The 13,638-nt window shown below is 36.5% G+C and overlaps 1 protein-coding gene across 1 annotated transcript in view; it reads right to left on the reverse strand.

Moving 5' to 3' along the window:
* Positions 1-6: 6 nt before the first annotated feature.
* smek1 (SMEK homolog 1, suppressor of mek1 (Dictyostelium)) overlaps positions 7-13,638 on the reverse strand; it is a 13,949-nt gene continuing 317 nt past the window's right edge. The window contains exons 2-16 of the mRNA XM_024291373.1: positions 12,924-13,134; positions 10,807-10,862; positions 10,635-10,733; positions 9,946-10,563; positions 8,024-8,101; positions 7,808-7,924; positions 6,513-6,629; positions 6,299-6,430; positions 5,955-6,057; positions 5,718-5,876; positions 3,973-4,142; positions 3,451-3,593; positions 3,039-3,229; positions 2,615-2,826; positions 7-698 (exon numbers count right to left, since the gene is read on the reverse strand). Of these exons, the coding sequence (XP_024147141.1) occupies positions 570-698; positions 2,615-2,826; positions 3,039-3,229; positions 3,451-3,593; positions 3,973-4,142; positions 5,718-5,876; positions 5,955-6,057; positions 6,299-6,430; positions 6,513-6,629; positions 7,808-7,924; positions 8,024-8,101; positions 9,946-10,563; positions 10,635-10,733; positions 10,807-10,862; positions 12,924-13,065 (2,466 nt within the window). The 5' untranslated portion in view covers positions 13,066-13,134 and the 3' untranslated portion in view covers positions 7-569. The remainder of the gene's footprint in view (positions 699-2,614; positions 2,827-3,038; positions 3,230-3,450; positions 3,594-3,972; positions 4,143-5,717; positions 5,877-5,954; positions 6,058-6,298; positions 6,431-6,512; positions 6,630-7,807; positions 7,925-8,023; positions 8,102-9,945; positions 10,564-10,634; positions 10,734-10,806; positions 10,863-12,923; positions 13,135-13,638) is intronic.

The raw sequence follows: 13,638 nt of genomic DNA on the forward strand, positions 1-13,638 counted from the left end.
TGGACAACACGTTAAAACGAGGACGACCGCCTCCGTCTGGTCCTATATACTAACTTAAAGTAAAGCAACAGATATAGAGGGGGGGACAAGCGCACGGATAAAAGAAAGGAACAGAGAGAAAGTGGATTTGGAGGTGGAGATCATGGTGGTTCTGGGTCTGAATTGGCCGACCCGTTCGGGCCGAAGTGATGTCCTTCCCTGAGTGGAGGGGCGGGGGGAGGGGGCAGTGGATCATGGTCCGAGCGCGTCGGCTCTATGGGTTTTGTACAAGTGTGTACACGTGTGTTATTAGCGTCTTTTCCTCCAGTTGTTTTGAAATATTCCGGGAGATCGTCCCTCTAAGCGGTCGATCGGTTCGCTCCACCTCCCAGACGGCGTTCCCACTCCTGCTCTTCCGATTGGCACTTGTATGAAGTCTGAGGAGGCTTCGTATCCGTTACCAGTCCTCTCCTCGTCGGGGTCGCCCGCCGACCACGACGGGCGACGTGTATTCATTCAGTCTGTTTACGAGTTTGATCATTCCTGTGAATATTCCGTCTGAGCTGTGCACAAACTGGACCGCTGAACCTTTACGAGCTCAGTTTGGACTTCTTCGTGGGTGGCACCGTGTCCTCCTTACTCTCCCCGTCCTCCTCCTCCTCCTCTTCCTCCTCCTCCTCATCGTCGACAGGATAGTCCACCAGCCCGACTAAACCTTGCTGAGGTCGAGAAAAGGAATAAACCGCCGATTAGAAGAGTTTCACAATCAAAAACACAAAATTCTATCAAAAAGAAACGAATGGATTTATATTAAAGAGGAAATAGAAAAAATATTTTAAAAAACACTTTTTAAAGTTGCCCAACAAAAATAGCTCATTTAAATACTTTAAGTAATCCTAGAAAAATGATGATTGGAAAAATATCAAACCACCAACAATAAATAAGTGGAAAAACAAAGTAAAACAAGTATATTTGATGGACAAAAATGACGTATTTAAGGATTAATGGAATAGAGTAAAAGAAAATTTAAATGTCTAAATTAGAGATTGTTTATTATTTTAATATATATTCAAACGTACATATATTTATAAAGATGTAGCTGAAAATGAAACAATATCTCTATAGATTTGATTATTTAATTTTACGATATGATGCTTTTTTTTCCTTCTGTCTTTAAAAAACTCTATGAGTATATTTATGTGTCTATTTGTTTGATACGTTTTTGTTTTGTTATGTATGAGTTGTGAAAAATAAGAAAATACATTAAAAAATGACATGTTTGTAATTCTGTTTCACTGTTTTTTGCTTTGATTTTTAGTACAGAATAACATCAACTGTGACGACGACTGGAAACAAAAATAATTAATGTGATATCTAGAATCAAAGGTGTGAAATATTCAAACTACTTAAGAAAATATTTCATTTTTGTTCAAAACAGAAAAGATCCAGAGCAGACCGGTTTATGGAACCGTATTAAAATAGTCTTTCATATTGACTGGAAACAGAAGAGATGCAACGATAAGTCGGTATAAACTGGAACTGATCAGTTCATCCTCCACATGAACTACGGCCCGCGGGCCGGATCAGGCCCGCCTCCCTACACACGATCAGAAACACCAATCAAGACCCACATAGAAGGGGACTTTGACAGGAGAGGATAGAATATTTATTGGTTTGATAGTGATTCACTTTGTCTTTATGTCTTTATTATTATTTTTCATCCGTGCGTTTTTTTGGACGCCCAAAGCTCTTCAGCTCTTTCAACTATTAAAACATTCAGCTCTTTTTATGCTAGCTTTAGTGACTGTGTTGGCAGTTCTAGGCTATTTTGGTATTAAGCTAATATTTCAGCTACATGTTAACCGTTAACCGTAAATTAGACATTTTACCAGTTTTTTCGGCTAATGTGTTCATTAGCTAATATTTCAGTTACATGCTAGCTATTCTGGCTAATTTTGGCATTTTTTTCACTTTTTACTCCATTTTGAAGATTAGCTAATATTTCAGCTACATGTTAGCTGTTTTTGGCTAAATTAGACATTTTACCAGTTATTTTGGGTAATTTGTTATTTAGCTAATATTTCAGTAACATGCTAGCTAATTAAATTTTTTTTTCAGTTTTAAGGCTAATTTGGCATTTCGCTAATATTTTATCTGGCTATCAGCTTCAGCATTTTTAGCTATCAATTTCAGTATCTTCAGCTATCAGCACTACTTTAGCATCACTGTCGGTAATGCTATATATCTAGCTTTTAAAATGTATTATTTTTTTCTCTATAAAGATTGTAGAAATTATTTATTTTTAAATTTTTCTATGTGTGACCCTCATTAGACAAAGTTTTCTAAACCCCTACTAAAAAAAAACTACTTTATCATTATTTTTTTATAATGTTTTATAAGTACGAACATAAAATGTTAATGTTTACAAGACAAATGTTCTGTTAAATGTTTATAGTCTATGTTAAGAGTCATGTTTTAGAATTTCTCTGAATGTTTTGGTTTATTTTGTCTCTCAACAAAATTGTAAAAAAAAAAGCAAAATAAAAAGTTATCTTCTTATCAACCTGTGACCTCGATGAACGAATCTAAACAAATAAACTGTGTCGCTGCGTCCCTTAAAAACAGGGACAGGTACCTTTGTGGTTACAGTGGTGGTGGGGGGTGAACCCCGCGAGCCTGAACCTGGAGATCCTGGTGATCCTGGAGATCCAGGGTTCAAGGAGGCAGACGAAGGAGGGCTGGATATACTGGTTTTAGTGGATCCAGAGAAGGAAAGCTTGAAGCTTGGACTCTGTCTTCCTGTCAAAGTTGATTTTCCCAAAACTTCCTTTTCGTCTGAGTCTTTCACTGATGTGAGAAGCGAAAAAACAACATTGTAGTCACCAAAGAATGCAACAAGAAATGGGAAAAAAATAAAAAAAATAATTGTAAAAGATACACTTTAGAATATTAAAGAAATGCTCCATAAATGATCTCTAATTTGTATAAAGAAAATCCTCCACAAATACAACAGTACTTCATAAAAGGTCACTTATTTTCTCTTCACTTCTCATACTAACATTTCTTTCTCTCCATGAACTTGCTTATTGGTTCCATGAGGTCTTCCTCGCTCTTCATCTTGTCAGACGGTGGAACCACCGCCTCGCCGTCTTCGAGGTCGTCCTCGTCTGTGTTGAACCACATCTCCTCTTCGTCTTCTAGTGTTCGCGCATCGCGCCGAAAGCGGTGGTTCCGTAGGATAGAACGCATGCTGGGGGGGCGACGAAAAGCAAACCGCGTTTAGATTTTATTATTTTTGTAAATCCACAAACGGTTGGTGGTTTTATTGACGGCATATATAAGGAAAAATAAAAAAATATATCAGGAAAGCAACATTCTAGTTTCAAAGTCACAAAAATCTTATTAAAACACCCGTTTTAACTGTATAATGTTTCTGTAACTGTAATATTAGCTCTGGTTTAGTCCTCTCACCTGTCCAGCTTGGGGTTGTCCTGCCGCTCTCGCTGCTGCTCATACCGCAGCTTGAGGCCTTTGAAGGTCTGGACGTAGTCCACATCTTCTAAAGCCTTCCAGTAGTTTTCAACTATATGAGCTGTGAGAGATTTCACATCCTCCTAGGAGGAAAAGAGCAGGAAATGAAGAAAAGCAGCTCGATACGCTACAAGGACAAGACAGGACGTAGATCAAAGCAAAAAACTAGAACACATTTAAGAAAACAATTTAGTCACTGGAATTGTGCGGAAAAATTGAAAACAAAATTATTATCAACCATAACTAATAGGGCTGTGGATCGTGGATTTGATTCACGAACCACAATTCTTAGAGATGGTGTTTATCAATTTAAACTTCTTATTTGTGTTAAGTTCAGCAGTAACATAAACGTCACTAAAAGAACGTTTTTCTTTGAGTCCATTGGGATATATTTTACTATTCCCCTCTATTTAACCACTTTAGCAGATTTTCATTCTAAGCATTTTGCTTCAGAACGCTCACCACGCGGACGTATTCAAACATCTCAATGATGGCGGAGTTCATCAGGTTGTAGCGCGAGCCGTTTTTCAGGAACGCTTTGACGACCGGCTCAAAGAGAAAGTTTCTCATGATGTAACGATTGTAGAATTCGTCCTTCAGACCAATGATCCTTCGCATGAAGCGTAGGGCACCTGCGAATGGAGAAATAGCCTTTAGGTCAAGGAACTGATGGTGTAGATCAGGGGTCCCCGGACTACGGCCCGCCTCCACTTTTGGCCCGCCTCCAACACACAGAAACGCCAATCAAACGTGACTTTTTATTCCACCGTTCTGCAGTCTAAACTATGACGGGAGAAGATAGAATATTTATTTAATAGTGATTCACTTGTTCTTTATTATTATTTTTCTACTCTTGAGCTCATTCAGCTATTAAAGTATTCAGCTCTTTTTATGGGAGATTTTTCAAATCCTTTGGTAGTTCCAAAGGATTTATAGGCTAATTTGGCATTTAGCGAAAATTTCAGCTAAATGCTAGCCTTTTAGCTAATTCTGTATTTTTTTAAAAAATTTTTAGGCTATTTTGGAGTTTAGGTAATATTTCAGCTACATGCTAGCTATTTTGGCTAATTTATGATTTTTTTCAGTTTTTTAGACTAATTTGGAGCTTAGCTTATATTTTTTTTAACTTTATGCTAGTTGTTTTGGCTAAATTACACATTTAATCAGTTTTTTACGCTAATTTGGCATTTAGCGAATGTTTCAGCTACATGCTAGTTGTTTTAGCTAATTCTGTATTTTTTTTCCATTTTTTAGGCTATTTTGAAATTTTGGGTAATATTTCAGCTACATGCTAGATGTCTTGGCTAATTTAGAATTTTTTCAAGCTTTTTTTTGCTAATTTGGCATTTAGCAAATATTTCAGCGACAGGCTAGCTATTTTGGCTAAATTGTGATTTTTTTCAGTTTTTTTAGATTAAATTGGAGCTTAGCTTATATTTTTTTTACTTTATGCTAGCTGTTTTGGCTAAATTAGACATTTAATCAGTTTTTTAGGCTAATTGGGCATTTAGCGAATGTTTCAGCTACATGCTAGCTATTTTAGCTAATTTTGTCTTTTTACCATCTTTTAGGCTATTTTGGAGTTTAGCTAAAATTTCAGCTACATCCTAGCTGTTTGGGCTAATTTAGGATTTTCTTCATTTTTTTAGGCTAATTTGGAGCTTAGCTAATATCTCAGGTTTATGCTAGCTAGCTGTTTAGGCTGAATTACAGATTTTACCAGTTTTTTATTCTAATTTGGCATTTAGCTTATATTTCAGCAACATGCTAGCTTTTTTTTTTAAGCTAATTTTGTCTTTCTTTTGCTAATACTTCAGCAACATAGAATTGTATCCGTTTTTTAGGCTAACTTGGAAATTCGCTAAGATTTTAGCTAGCCATCAGCTTCAGCATTTTCAGTCATCAATTTCAGCACCTTCAGCTATTAGCACTAGCATCTTCAGCCGCCACATTCAGCGTACACCATTCACACTAGAAATATCGCTGGTAATGCTATATATCAAGTTTTTAAAATGTTTTGGTGTCTTTTTCTATGAAGATTACAGAAATTAATTATTTAAGAGTTGGCCATGTGTGGATTTCTGGAAAACGATACATTTTTACACTTCGGCTGCAAGTGTTCCACTTTTTGGCTGCCACATGAAAAAGTTTGGGGACCCCTGATGTAGAATGATCATCAAAGTAGAGTTTGAGGACGCAGGACTCACAAAGTGCCAGGAAGGCATGCTGGGAGGCGGTGAGCACTAGTACCCTCCTGAGAATATCTTTGTTGATGATGTAGTTCTTTATGTGATACGTGTGGTGCTCAACACAAAAAGTTAACAGCTCCAAAATCAACGCCAATAACTGCGACGTTTGAAAATCATCTACAAAGGAAAAAAGGAGTTATTAAAAAGAACATTTCATAAACCGTTTGAACTTAAAGACATCTTGAACTGGAATACCTTTACTAGGTTTTTCTTCTGTGGTGTTGGCTAGTAGTGGAGCGGAAAGGACATGCATACAATGTTTGTAGAAAAAACTCAAGAACTCTGTCTTTTCAGTTTTCTGCAAAGAAACATTAAAAACTTTGAATTAGATGCACGCCTATTTTTTTTTAATACACAGAACAGAATGTTCCCACACTGAACGGTTTATTAAAAAAGGTACAGATCTCTGGCCCAACCTGTTAAACTGGGGGCCCTGATATTGTTTCTTCCCAGGCAGAGAAACTTGATTAGCAGGAAAATCTAACCGCTATCGGGAAATTGTCTGTCAAAAGCGATTAAAAGTGTAGGAGCAGACTCACATTAGCGGTTGCCAGCATGTTCTCTGGATCCAGCAGAGTCCGTAGCAACCCCATAAGCTGAACTGCACCCCCGAGTTCTGGGTCTGTGTCACAGATCATGTGCTCTATGATCAAGTTGATTAATAGAATGTCCTAAAAAAAAAAACAAATGGTATCAATCTGAGGAACCAATACATTCACTTTTCTTTAATTTTATCATTTGCCGTTTACTCACATCATCGTTTTGCTGAGATTCCTGCATGACAAACTCTCGTACCATGGAGGGGTTATACTCCACCAGATAAGAGAAGATATCTGTGGCTGCCCCGCGAACTTGAACATCATCCATGCCCTATTCAGCATCAAAGACATTTTTTATTGATCTCCCAAAACATAAATTACGAAATAAAAGATGATTTTTATTGTATAAATGTTAGGGCTGGATTGATAAAATCGATTAATTGATTTAAGTTTAACAGAAAAATAATCGATTCATAAAAATATAAATTGATTTAGCACAGAAAGCTAAAGTCCGCTAGCTTGATGCTAACGTTTAATGGAATTCGCCATAGGACAGCTAATGCTAACAGTCGACCTACACATACATAGCTGACTTTTAATAAAAAATATTTTTATAGTAACTATTTGTGCTCTAAAACATCATTTTTTCCTCATACTTTCTTCTTCTTCTTGAAATAAGTGTAATGCTATCGCCACCTAGTGGCCAAACTGAAACGTCCTCCAGGAGAGGCAGAACAATGTTAAAGATCTGAACATTTCTCCTTTAGAGAATCTATGTAACACTGTATGATATTACATTTTACAGTATCAGATTAATATGAATATATTCAATACATAGAGTAGATTATTAATATATTTCTAAAAGAATGTGTAAACTAAAAGTTGAATTGAGCCGAAGAATAAAAAAAAAAAAAATCATAATCGAATTGATCTGGGCTTTTGTGAATCGAATCTATTCTGGAAATAATTGATCCCCACCCCTAGTAATTGTTAGACAGCTTTGTTGGTGAAAATAAAAGTAGAAAAGTTTTGCCAAATATATTCATCCCTTGACTGTACAAGAAAAATATTTTAGAATGAAAGCTAATTTAGATCATTTTTGGACAGCTTGAACAATAAAGACTATTGTGGGCAATTGTACTATGACCATAGACTCTCTTTATGAGGTGAACACTAATATAAAACAAGCAAGTAGAGTCACAACAAATGTACGAAAAGGTTCTGGAACAACAATGTGGAAATTAATGAAACCAGTCTGGACCAAAAGAAAAAAGAAAATCTTGTTTGTACCATTTTTTATAGATAACGCAAAAAAAAGTGTTTGCTTTGTTTTATTATGGTACAAAATGTACAAACGTACTGAAGGGAAAAAACATCATAAACCGTGGTTCATATGAGAAGCTTAATTACTTCCAGTACATAAAACGTGACGGTTACTACAGTACTAATGTAGAGCAAAAATATCACCAAATTCTTTAGTATTTTCATGATTGACCCTAATCCACTCACCAGGATGACCTCCAGTGCAGGTAAAATGCCCATGTTTGACAATGTCTTGAAGAAGGCGTCTCTGTTTTGAGGTTGTAACGTTTGTGAGAATGCGCAGAACTCCTTTAGGAAGCTCACCTGATGAGACACATAAAGGAACTCCATAAAACAAAGTCAACGAATGTGGAGAAGAGTCAAATTTGAAATAAAATCCATCAGACTATTAGAGAACGGTACCAGTTCGTGTCTTTTGTCGTCGTCTGTGGACTCGTCTGTTAGCTGTGCAAAGAGGTCCGTCAGGAATTTTTCATCGTCCTGACACCAAACGAGAAGCAGATTGTAGCATCCAATAAACCAGAAGCACAACACAAATGACATTTTCACTGATAGTGAGCTCTGTTTCATGTTTACAGTAACAGAAGCTTAGAATTATAGTTTAACCAAAAACTGTAATTAAATTCCTTGAATGAGCCTTAAAACTAATGACAAGTTAACGCTTTTTACTAAAATGCCAGTGAATTAACTCCTTCCATGAAAGAAAACTCAGATCATGTTCACATAGTTTTTGTAGTATAAAAAGTGTGAAAATATCCAGCACAAAGTACCACAACCAGCAGTGTTTGAGTTTCACTTTTGCTCCTGGACATCACAACTGATTTACACAACACTTCTCCATCTCTATGGCGACGGTCAGCAACACAAACACTGCTGAGTTGACATGGTACAAAACACAAAGGTCACATGACCATAAATGACAAAAGAGCCTCGCCCATTTCCATCTTAAACGGTCCGACAAGATCAAAATATAAATATACAACAACCATTTCAAGGCCCGAGGGCCGAATCCGGCCCTCCAGATCATTTTATTTTAGTGTAATTTATGGCCCAATTTCTAACTTGTATAATTTTGACAAAATATGTTTTTAATGAAAGTTATTTAAGGTTTAAGTTGATTTATTCTGGAATAATATTCCTGCCTTTTTATTATTCATAATTATGTTAAAAAGTTACGGTTTTAAAGTTTAAAAAATTGTCATTCTGCTAGCTTTTTGGACTATTTTGACATTTACTAAGATTTAAGATTTTTAGGCTAATTTTAGCTAATATTTCAGCAACATGTTAGCTCTTTTGGCTCATTTAATCTTTTTTCAGTTTTTTAGTCCATCATGGAGTTAAGCTAATATATCAATTACATGCTGGTTGTTTTGGCTAATTAAGGCTTTTTTGGGATGTTTTAGAGTTAGGCTAATATTTACACGCTAGCTGTTTTGGCTAATTTAGGCTTTTTAAAATTTTCAGGCTATTTTGATGTTTAGCATTTTTTTCAGCTACATGCTAGCGGTTATGGCTAATGAACTTTTTTTATGCTTTTTTGGCATTTAGTAAATATTTTAGCTGGTTCAGTGATTTCAGCTATCAGCTTCAGCGTTTTTAGCTATCAATTTCAGCATCTTCAGCAGCCAAATTCAGCTAAAAGCATTCACACTAACATTATCGCAACGTATTTCAGCGTTTTTTTTGTTTGTCTATTATGGAGATGAGCTAATATTTCAGCTACATGCTAGCTGTTTTGATTAATTTAGGCTTTTTTCAGTTTTTAAGGATATTTTGAAGTCTAGCTATTTTTTTCAGCAACATGCAAGCTGGCTCACCTAAGTTTTTTTTATTTTTATTTTCTAAGGCTAATTTGGCATTTGGCTAATATTTTAGCTGGCCATCACCTTCAGCGTTTTAAACTTTCAATTTCAGCATCTTCAGCTACCATCTTCAGCTGCCAGATTCAGCTTACAGCATTCACACTAGCATTATCACAGGTAATGCTATATATCTAGTTCATAAATATGTTAAAAAGTTACGGTTTTTAAATGTTAAAAATTTAGTTTTAGAGTGTTCAATAAATGTTTATCCTGTTCGACCCGTGACTTAAGGTGTGTTTTGGATTTTGCCTCTTGTGCGATTGAGTTCGACACTCCTGATTCAACACATCCATCCATCCAGGCTCCAACTAGTATTTATTTTGTTTTTTGGCAAACATAAATTTTACATTCATGTTTGATAATGTTGCAAATGTCTGTTTTGTCTTGTATTTTTCACAATCTATGCTCGGCATAAACCAAATCAAACATCCACAACTTTAAAGGAAATAAAAAGTATCTCACCTGAAGCATGCCCACAATCTCCACCTTATTGAAGAAGATGAAGGAGTGCAGGGTGGACAGCATGTTTTCCTCAAAAACAGAGGGAGTAGGCAGCACCATATCCTGAATATACTGCACTCGATATGTCTGGTGTATTTTCTGACGCAGTTCAGGATCCGAAATGGGAATCACCTCCTTAAAACGGGCCGTCTTAGTCAGGAACTCCCGATGCCGCCGTGGCTGCAGCAGTGACGGGTCAAACTCTAAACAGCCGATAACGTCCATGATGCACTCGTCGGAGAACATGACCTCGAAGAGGGCAGTGCGGTTCAGCAGGAAGATGCCTTTAATTATTTCATACAGGTGGTGCAGTCCCTCTCTGTTGTCCAAATCCTCACATATACGAAAGAGTTCCAGAAGCTTGCGGATATACCCTTCATTCTCCACGGCCAGTGCAAGTTTCTCGCGCCGTAGCGGCGACGGGAGGGAGGAGGCCACCAGCTCGGCGAGGTCCTCCAAGCGATTTAGTTCACAGGGTGGCAGCTCCAGTCCCGGTGACGACATGTCGTCAAAGCGCTCCTCTTCAGACTCGTCCACCACATCTTGAGTAATGTCCACTGATGGATCCTTTCCCTGCACCTGTCACAAGAACAGAAGTGATGAAATCTGAACGCAAAAACGTTTGAGGAGTGAAAAGGAGTTTCACTTACTTGGCATATTTTCTCCCAAATTTCATCACATCCAGCCTTTTCCTGGAAACTGAGTGCTAAATCGTAGTTTTCACCTTCTGACCATACAATCAATGTATCCTGCAAAAGACAAAATATATGAAAAATAAATCTAGATTCGGCTCAAATACGTAGCAGCCTTCCATGTGCTGACCTGTTGTTTCTGGTAGGCTGTGTTTGGGTTGATTTTTGACTCCAACAGTAGTGAACCTGAAATGTTAAACAGAACTTGTATGAGTTACATCGACAATGTGTAAAAATCATGTTTCTGGTTAAATTAAAGACCATTTTAGGCCAATTAGAACAGAATTTAACACCTGTTCGCATATTTACATGAAAAAAAGTCTCAAATACTTCACACTCCACTAGTATCAAACAAGACAGGGAAATACTTTTGCCCTAATATTGCTTTATATACAGAAGTCGAAAACAGCCGGCTCTAGTTTTTTTTTCTTGATCGTTTTCTTGTGATAACAAGATAATATCTCGTTATCACAAGAAAGCAAACTTCGTTTTTTTTCCACGAGAAAACCAGATAATAACTCGTTATAACAAGAAAACGAACTTTTTTTTTTCTTTTCAAGAAAACAAGATAAAAACTTGCTAAAATGAGGAAACAAACTTCGTTTTTCGAGAAAATGAGGTATATAACTCGGTATAACTAAAAAACAAACTTTTTTCGATAAAACGAAATAACTCGTTATAACGCGAAAACAAAATTTATTTCTTCTTTCCGAGAAAACCAGATAATAACTCGTTAGAACTAAAAAAAAAAACTTTTTTTTCACGAGAAAAGATAAAAACTTGTTAAAATGAGGAGACAAACTTCGTTTTTCAAGAATTGAGGTATATAACTCGATATAACTAAAAAACAAACTTTTACGATAAAACGAAATAACTCGTTATAACGAGACAACAGTTTGCTTTTTTCGAGAAAATAAAATAATAACTCGTTATAAAAAGAAAACGAACTTTGTTTCTTTTTTCCGAGAAAACTAGATAATAACTCGTTAAAACGAGAAAACAAACTTCATTTTTTCCAAGATTAGATAATAACTCATTATGAGGAGAAAAAAAAGTTTGTTTTTTGAGAAAACGAGATAACTCGTTCTGAGAAAACAAAGTTAGCTTTTTTTGAAAAAAAATCAGATAATAACTCGTTATAACAAGAAAACAAACTTTTTTTTGTTTTTGGAGAAAATCAGATAACTTGTTATAACGAGAAAACTAATTTCATTTTTTCGAGAAAATTAGATAATAACACTGTATAACCAAAAAACGAACTTCATTTTTTCCATAAAACAAAATAACTCACTATAACGAGAAAACAAACTTCGTTTTTTGAGAAAACAAAACTCGTTACAATGAGAAAACAAAGTTTGATTTTTTTCAAGAAATTTAGATATCGAGTTATAAGGAGAAAACAGTTCAAGGAAACAAGATAACTCATAACGAGAAAATATTTTTTTTTCTTTTTTAGAAAATGAGATAACTCGTTATCACAAGAAAACGAACTTGTTTTTTTTTTTTAGAAAAACAAGATAAGAACTCGTTATAATGAGAAAAAGTTTGCTTACATAACAAGAATCACTAAAGAAGCACGAAGCGTCTCCCTCTCCCACACTGAGATGCTGAGACTTCCTCCGCATTAAGTCCCTTAATTTTGTGGTTAACAACAAAAACAGCAGAAGAACACTCCACAAAAGTTGTTATTTTAGTCTAAATTTATATTTTATTAGTGGGTCTGCGCTCCTCAAATGCCTTCATTCCGTCTCAAGCACCAACCCTCCTCCCTTTATTTCCCTAAAACCTCCGAACACAGACTGACAGATTTCAGGGCCGACGAGAATCTGAGCGCGGCCCGTTCACTGAACTCCGGACATTAGCGGACCCAAACAGCCACTTGTCCCAACTCAGTCAGCTTTTGTCATTTTTATGCAATCGGCAGCAAAACAAAGCAGTTTTCAGAAAAAATGTTGACACTATTTAATCAATTGATTATATAAGGATGAGTTCTGCTTTGTTTTGCAGCCGATATCCGTTGCTCAGTGAACGCACCATGCGGAGACACTTGTCAGACGTGGATTCGGTCAAACAACCTGTTTGTTCGGGGGAAATAAAAAGAGGGTGATGATGCATGAGACGGAATTCAGACACTTAACCTGCGTAGATCCACTAACAAATAAAAAATAGACTAAAAACAACTTTTAATAGCCTTTCTGCTGTGTTTATGAGCATTTGAGACGTGTGTTTTCTCCATTCCTTACTCACCATCGCTCTCAGCTCGCACCAGTAAAGAAGTGCCTTTCAACCGTTCCACATAGCCTGAAGAGACATGGCCAGTCCCACGGTCGTCCCACTGTCTGTCCTCATTGAGGGTGTAGACTTTAACTCGTCGACGAGTGTCAGTCATCCTGGCAGGTGATTGTAGCCGATGTCCCACTCCAGGACGTTCTTGGCTCTCAGCAGGATGGTGCCTCACCTGATGACAGCAAGCTTCACTTTTACCACCTGCTTGCTTCTGTAAAGTACTTTAAAATTATAGATCTTTTCAACAGCCTTCAGAATAGTACACATAGATTAGTACTTAAGTACACCTGAAAGCACAATTATTGTGACGACCAAGAGAAGGCAGAGTCTATTGTGGCATCAACACCAGTTAACTGACATTTGTTATTATCACAACAGCTCCCGAAAGCTTTGACTATTTTTTTAAGCATTTAGCAGATTAAACAGTATATCCAGTACGCTACATTTGCACAATTTTTTAACAAACCACAACATCTGACAACTGGTACAGTTTGTACGAAGCAGGTAATGCTAGCTTTAGACCAAACAAGCTAACTAGTGCGCTATCGACTAACACCCCACACATTCATATATGAACACATGTTCAAATAACTTGCATTTAGCTTGTTAATATATATTTACTGACACAAAACGCAGTTTTAATGTAAACAGGGCTAACGTATTATCCTAATAAACA

Source organism: Oryzias melastigma, linkage group LG24 (genome assembly GCF_002922805.2).
Source record: "Oryzias melastigma strain HK-1 linkage group LG24, ASM292280v2, whole genome shotgun sequence".
NCBI lineage: Eukaryota > Metazoa > Chordata > Actinopteri > Beloniformes > Adrianichthyidae > Oryzias > Oryzias melastigma.